General features: G+C 33.6%; 1 protein-coding gene across 1 annotated transcript; it reads left to right on the top strand.

The window, feature by feature from the left end:
• Window positions 1-1,127: 1,127 nt before the first annotated feature.
• LOC127731721 (phytanoyl-CoA hydroxylase-interacting protein-like) lies at window positions 1,128-7,788 on the top strand. The gene is made up of 3 exons (XM_052240559.1): window positions 1,128-1,508; window positions 3,056-3,207; window positions 5,076-7,788. The coding sequence occupies exons 1-3, from the start codon at window positions 1,417-1,419 to the stop codon at window positions 5,759-5,761; spliced, it is 930 nt and encodes a 309-aa protein (XP_052096519.1). The 5' UTR covers window positions 1,128-1,416; the 3' UTR covers window positions 5,762-7,788.
• Window positions 7,789-8,125: the final 337 nt, after the last annotated feature.

Here is an 8,125-nt window from a genome sequence, read left to right as displayed (position 1 = left end):
TGTTGGACAAGGGCCATAGAAGGGGACGTTGGAGAGATACAATTTAAGAGAAATTAACAAAGACCGATTGAATCGACAATTAGAGGAATATCAACCTCTTAACTGATGGTCTGTCAATATACCGCATGTACTCTATGGATTATCCTCTCAGAACATATCAAGGCGTTTATGGTCTTTAAACAAAACGCGGGTTCAAAATACGAGTTTTCGTCCTAAAGATTTTATAGGGGAAAAATTAAAATACATGGCATTTAACAATTAATAAAAAGAAATAAAGAATCTTTGAAATGAACAAGTTATATGCTTCAAATTAAATATTTGATTGTATTCTTTCAAAGCCTTACCTTATCATAATCAAATTATTAAACATTAATCCAATATGAATTTACTGATTAAGAAGGTTGTATTTTACCAATGTTGATTGTCGATTGGTTAAGATGACAGAGAGGCAAACCCACTGGTAAATATTTTTAAATAGTTTAACTAGTAACAAAACTTAATATTCTCTTGTGAACGATCGTTTGGGCTCTCATATCTCTATACTGTATATTTTCTAGTTTCCAAATTTCCTTTTCATAGTGCTTATTCTTTTATATTAGTCTTTTAGTCATCGAGATCAGTTTTAGAAAACTTAGCGATTCTAATATTTTTGTGAAGCTGAATGTGTCGGGATTAGTATTACACTTCAATAACATCGCATTTCTGTAATGTAATATTGCTTTAAGTTTCATTGATAAATCGAGCATTCTAAACCCACATGTTCCAAGGTCCTGCGTCAGTTATGTTCATCTTAGGCCGTCCGTCTTTAAACTTTAAAAGAATATTAAACTTGGACAACTGCATTAAAACTTTATTTTCAGAAGATAGAAAACCGACCAACAACTATCAAGCAGTTATAGGGAAAGTTGTGTGTGCATGTCAGTCATTAAAGTATTCATTTCAAAGTAAAAATGTAAGGCTGTGCTGTAACCGAACATTTGTTTCAGCTAACATGCATACATCAGTTTAAATTCGTTACGTTTATCAAAAGCGAACAATGATGAATTTGAGTAAAACTTCGATGGGACAATATAATAATTATGATCCTGATGTATATTTTTAATTTTTCCACGAAATATGCATTCAATGGATATACTGGTTTGCATAATGTATTGCGGATTATTTTTTTCAATGTAGAAAAAAAGAGAGGTGTTTTAAACAAGACGATATCAAAGGTAACGTTTTACTGGTTTCTGAAATTGAAACACAATCAAAGTTGTCATCTACATGTATGTATTAGCATCATGTCTTAACTCTACATTTTAGAACGGACCAGATGTTCAGGTTTCTCACAAACACGGATCCCGATACTGGGTAAAGACCCCCTCTAGCCACGAAGAGGACCAGTGTACACAAAAGATTATTTTGTTACAACATATGCAGAATCAGCAGCTGTATTTGATTTTTACACAGGGAAATTGGAGTTTTAAGAGTATACCATTCATTCTACAACCGGGAAAGGAATACAGGTTATTATACGCAGTTCAAACATTTTTATATGTTTCTAATGCGTTGTAATTTTCATAATTTATGCTAATATCTGCATGTTCAGGGCATGTTTAAGGGAATTGGTTGCTCAAAACCCGGTTATCACCATGGATGTTTGTCAATAATTTAACAGATAACCATGAATTTACTAGGTAAGTAAATTGTATCGATCATATGTCGATGGCGTTAATAGTGTGAGTTTGGTCCTTGGTAAAAAAATATATGTCTTGACAGATGAACCACGAAATTAAGTGTTCCACGAATTACAAATTGTCTATAAGGTTATATGCAGACTTTGGCATAATCACGAAATAAAATATTTTCCTCAATCATCGAAAATTTGTACACACGAAATTAAATGAATCCACAGTATGTCTCGACATTTGCTTCTATTCAACACACATGTGACATTTCGGAATATTATGGGCAAGACTCGAAAAAGGATGACACGTCGCTCTTTTTGGTCGTTTCTTCTTCCTTCAGCACTTTAAAGATTAAGTTCAGATCGTCCTTCAGGTATAAAGCAGGGTTTCTAATCATACTACATTGCCATCTTCGCACTCTTAATGTGTTCGAAATATTTCCTCCTGGACATTAAACATCCATCAAGTCATCCATTCAGTAGAATAGAAAACTAAAATGTTACGAACATGACTTACGTACTCCACAAACAGACCACACTTATTTAAAATGATGTTGGATATTTTGATAGTGCCTAAACAATTCTCAATGAGAGAATACAGTGCACAGGTATATTTTATTAACATTTTAGAATATATTACTTTGCTTGGAAGAATGAACCAGACAATCCAAACCCTAAATGCTGATGTGTGAAGCTTCTTGATGTGCCACATATCAGATTATATGTTTAACCTATATCAGGTCTTCAAATATTATCTTTATAGTCACATATTTCATCAAAATTAATGTTGTTATTGTATAACAATTGTTGACGAAGAGACTTTTCTTTCAGTATATTTCCTATATGTTACTATGTATTTCCCTTCTTGTTTGATGTTATATTTAGATGTTGTTTAGAATATGTAAATGTGTTTGGGATATTGTTCGTATAATATAGATTGTAAAATCTTCATATATATGAGGAAATAAAGATAATCAATAGTATATACATATCACAAAATAACTCTTCTTTTAAGCATAAATCTTCTTTTGCCTGCATTTAATGATTAAATTGATGAGGGTTTTTTGCCTCAACTTCAAACAAAAAATTAAATCATCTCGGTGTATCAACAAAAGGAGTTGATTTTGAAATCGAGAAAAAATTATCATTCCTGAGAATAGCAAAATTGAAAAGATCTTGGTGACCTACTTAGGAGCCAACTTTCTCAACTTCCTTAAATCAAAATCTCTGTGCCTGAGGAAGTATATGATGGTATGTTTAGTGTATACTTACCATGTCAACATTATTGGTCAACACATTTTTTTCGTAACAATGCCATTACGTTAGTTTGAACATATTTTATCGTCCAATTTTAAATAAATGACAAAAGAATCCATTATGTTTCAGATGTATAGTACTATACTCGTCCTATAACTGTAATACGTATTGGTTAGATGTGGGTTCTATGACGGACAATAATAACAATGGTGATTGTTTAACCGAGGAACTTCGTCCACACAATCTAGTTCAGGTTACCAAGGAAAAAGTTACAAGTATTTGTAAGTAGTGCCGATAACATTTAAATGCAGTTGATGAACTAAATTAGGTGATTTAAGGCGTGGAATGTAAAACTCGAGTGTTCATTGTTGGGGGAAAGGGGACACGATTTCCCCATTCTCCCCTGTTAAAGCACATTAATTCATGGTGTGATATTTGAAGCGATCACTGGTCGTGGCTGTTTTGTCCACAACTGTATCACCAGTAGTCGGCAGTCATGGGCTGGCATGAAATATCATATGTACGATAATTTTCTGTGAATATGTAACATATTGATATATTCAAATCTACCCCACGACCTTAGCCGGATTTGGCATTACGTTTTGGAATTTTCATCGCTCTTCAGCTTCGTTATTGATATGAAATTCCAACTGTTTTCTTTCGAGTGCCTCTGGTGAGTCTTAGTTGACTAAAAGCGCAACTGGCATACGAAATATAAAGTCTGGTATCTTTGATGACTTTATATCACTCAGTTTTTGTTTCGAACTTTGATGTGTCGCCTTAAACTACTTTTGTCCGAATTATTCTCTTCAGAAAAATTGCTATGTAATTTAAAAGAGAGGCGAAAGATACCAAATTTCAATTTTTTAACACTCTTCACAGGTAAATATTACATATTGAAAATTGTTGCTGTTATTCCTGCAATATGGTACTCTGTTATAGATTTGGCAGTAATCCCGAGGAAAGATGTACGAAATTGTGCTAGTACAAATGACACATAACAATTCTCACCTGTGACATCGTAACGGTCAACATAGTCATGATTAAATCTGTTAAGCCTACATAGAGTTTACTTCAATGTTACTAAAATCTTCAATGAAATTATGTCCATATAACCCTTGTCATTTTGTATGGTGAAAATTAATCTTAAAAATAAAATGCATGTAACTTTAATCGAAATGAAATTTACAAATCAAACACACCTACAACATGCTTGTGAACTTATAATTGACACTAGATTTTCAATTTAGATTGAAAACATATTTCTTCTCACTGACTTGTAAAACTGGTTTCACAATGTTTATATACTGTCCCTGCTTTTGATTGATTCTGTGCACTGTTTAACTACTGACTCTGCCCAAAAGAAGGCAGGAACTTGATATTAATAATGATTTCATCGTTCAGCTAGCACGCAAGCTAACCAAAGTTACCATCTTTGCCTACATCCTCAAGTCCATTCGCTGTAATTGAATATTTGCCTCTCCTTTTCGAAACCTCTTCAATAATACAAGAACTACCTCGTTAAGCAGTCAATAATTAATTGATATGGGGACTAAGTACCAATTACAGTAAAAACAAATCAATAAAATGAAGAAAAAAAATCACTTTACTAATGAACTGAAATCGTTAACTTTTTTTCTAAATTTTTCAGTTTCCCGTATTTTCGCAGAAATCTCTTTCTTTCTTCCGGTCTCGTTTGTCACGGGACTTTGAGTAAAATATTGGAAAGATCATTCTATTCCCGCAAATTTAATGTTTTTAATTACGAAAAAAATCTATCTGTTAAACAATTAACATAGATTCCTTATACATTAAAATGAGTCTGGAGCTTAATCAACAAACGATTTTATAGCAAACAAAATGTGTTCTCTTGGGAAACTTACCTGATCAATCAACTTCAGATTTCAGTATCTGCTAAGAATAACAAGCGTTTCCATGTTTACATTGAAAATGTCGTCACAACTAAAATCCCTAACAAAAGGACCAACATCGGAAACGTTTCCGTACTTCCGTTTCTTTTTCAACAGATTCAAGTATCATGCTTGAATGCAAAAAATGATTTATTCGGACTTCGTTCCCTTTCACAGGTTACACCTGCCTCATATTAATACAAACTGTAAGTAATGCTTCTTTTTATATTTGCCAACAGATTTTACAAAACAAGAACTGAATGAGATGAGATTGAAAGCAATTGAGTTTGTACATCGACGTGAACAACGTGTGGCTGCTATTCCTTATTTCTACAGGAACAAATCAATAAATTATTTTGATTCTATAATGATGAGCGATAGTGATGGTATTATGTACCCCAACCTGAAGGATAATAATGGCGATCGGTATTCTATTGTAAATGAAAACATTGAAGGCATTTTCTTTAGTGCACTCCTACTGCCTTCCACTTTAAAACCACCAAAAACTTCAATTTTCGGCTCTCGTCGATTGTATGTTCGGTCTACATTACTGTTGAATGAAGATGTGAAAATGTACTTTGCCGACTTTTATTGCTATAACAATGTTGTTCATTACGTCACAATTGTGTTAACAAAACCCGGATCTGAATCTGATCAGTTCTGTGACAAGAATCTAGTTCAGTTGAACGCTTACAGTAATCCTTTCCTGCAGCTGACAACAATAGACGGTGTACAGAAAGTTCTAGTGACTTTGAACGCTGTGATAGAAATATTCTACACGGAGCCAATAGATCTGATGGCAATGAGCTTACTTCCGGGTGCGTCCATGTACTCGGATGTACAACTAGCAGGTAGAGGATCAAGTGTCGAAGGAGGCATACCGAAGAAAGATGACTGTGATCTTTGTAACGTTAGAACAAGCTAAGTGTGAAAAGGACCAAGTGTTGAAGGAGGAATACCAAAGAAAGATGACTGTGACCTGTGTAACATTAGAACAAGCTAACTGTGGAAAGGACCAATTGTGAAAGAGGTGTAGATAGGTTTCGTTTTGAAGTAATTTGAGTTTGAGTTATTTCCCTTGACCGCCATTTTGAAGGTGTAATTTGTTGAGTTTCTTATTTGACTAACCAAACTGAAACATATGGTACAAACAAGTCTTGATAAGAGATTCTAATTATCAGATTGTAGTGGCTAAATAAACGGAAATTGTTCAGAAAATAACTTTTTCTAAAGGATTACCGGTCAGTAAAACCACTGTTGAATTTGACTGATTTATGTAGGAATTTGTGCATGTGCACCTCTAACATGGCGTCAAAAGGCAAGAAACCTTACGCAAATTGCGTCTATAGAAATCCGTCTATTTCAAAGAATGATGAATGTGATCTTTGTAACGTTATTGTGAAAAGTGTCAAGTGTTGAAATGGTATAAAAAGGACTACTTTAAACTTTATAAGTTTGAATAAACTAAGTGTGTTTTCCATTATTACACATTTAATGTGACTTTGTATCAACACTTGTTTTCTGTTTACATAATTTAGCCTGGAATACTGGTTCACTGCTCGACAGCAGACTTACTAATGCGAAGGTGTTGTTAACTCAGGATTCCAGGCTAACATAATTTGAGATGAGCAATTTTTCTTTGTCACCATTTTGGAGGGCAACTTGCACAGATTCTTTCATTAATCAAACTACTAATTCTAATAATGCCATTTCATATGTTGACCGCTAGAAATGTTGTTTTCTGAACAATTTACAGTCGTTTTAAGCCTTGTAAAAGTCGTCACTTCGATCTAGATATTTTATAAGACTTGATCGTAACAAATATTTCAATTTGATTAATCCATATATGTATAAACCCATGATTAATCATTTAAGAAAATCAACTAGTTTCCCCAACGACGTGATGATCAATGGAAATTCCTCGATCTCATATTATATCATTGCAAAACATTCTTTTTGGAACTACAAATCCATTCCATATACATTGTATGCATATATTTGAATGTATGGATGGTGAATGTGTGATTGTAATGAATAGCGCATGACACATTTTATAGGTAATAAGAATCGTGAATTTGAGATAATGTAACTTTATCCAGCCTTTGGTTATTTTCAGTGTTTTGAGGACAGTTCCACACCTGCGATCAGTTTAATACTGCTGGTTTTAGACATTTTATCTAACTGTGTTTATTTGTATTAACATTTATTCTGTAGCAATATTGTATTTTATATTTTACAAAACATAGTGTATCTCTTTGGTGATGAATGCATTTCGTAGTTTAAACAGCCTTCGATGTGAACAGGGAGATGTTTAATTGTTCTGACAGATAAAAAAAAGGTTGAAAACATCGGCATTCGTTTGTACGATGTTTTCCTGATTTTAGTTGTACATGACGTATTTGAATTGAAGTAATAAGTAATAACAACAATTCCTTTTCAAGTTAAGCCAATTTCGGATCGGGCACAACATTTTGAGAAAATATAAAATTTGTAGATTAAAGGTTTGTAATATTTCAACTGATGTCAAGGAATATCTTAATAGTTAGCGTATATAAGTATTTTGAATTTCTGTGAATAAATTTTGAAATTGACCGGTATATTAAGATCAATGTGATCAAATTAAAATGCATGACATCTGATGTTGCAGATGTAAAGCCGTTTGGATAACAAATGTTCAATAGAACCTATACTAATGTTACACACATTTATATTATAATCGACAGTAGTTTATCATGTCCCAACAAATGTGATATTCATTAGAATTATGCAAAGAACATTTTTTTGTAGAACTCCAATAAAGATTGAGTATTTCGTTGATATACTGGATTTGTGTCCAAAACAGAGAGGCGAAAGATACCAAAGGGACATTCAAACTCATAAGTGGAAAACAAGCTGACAAACGCCATAGCTGAAATAGAAAAAAGACCAACTGAAAAACAACAATATACAAAACACAACATTGCAAACTAAAGACTGAGCAACACGAACCCCAACAAAACTGGGGGGTGATCTCAGGTGCTCCGGAAGGGTCAGTAGATCCTGCTCCACATGTGGCCCGTCGTGTTGCTCGTGTAAGTACAAACCCGGTGATAAATCTAATTCGGCAGGTCACATTCGGGGAAAAGGGGACGGGATTGTAGTTACGACGATTAAAACATATCCGTCGTAATCTGTGAAACAGATATTAAATAATGGTCGACTAACTTGTGATGGCGTCCGTAAAATTTACGAAGGGATGATTTCAACATCACCACTTGGAACTCTTGGTTTAATAGATTCCTTGTGATCA

This window comes from Mytilus californianus, unplaced genomic scaffold (genome assembly GCF_021869535.1).
Source record: "Mytilus californianus isolate M0D057914Y unplaced genomic scaffold, xbMytCali1.0.p SCAF_20, whole genome shotgun sequence".
Taxonomy (NCBI): Eukaryota; Metazoa; Mollusca; class Bivalvia; order Mytilida; family Mytilidae; genus Mytilus; species Mytilus californianus.
The sequence above is the reverse complement of the archived record's forward strand: the minus strand, read 5'-3'. Positions and strand labels throughout refer to the sequence as shown.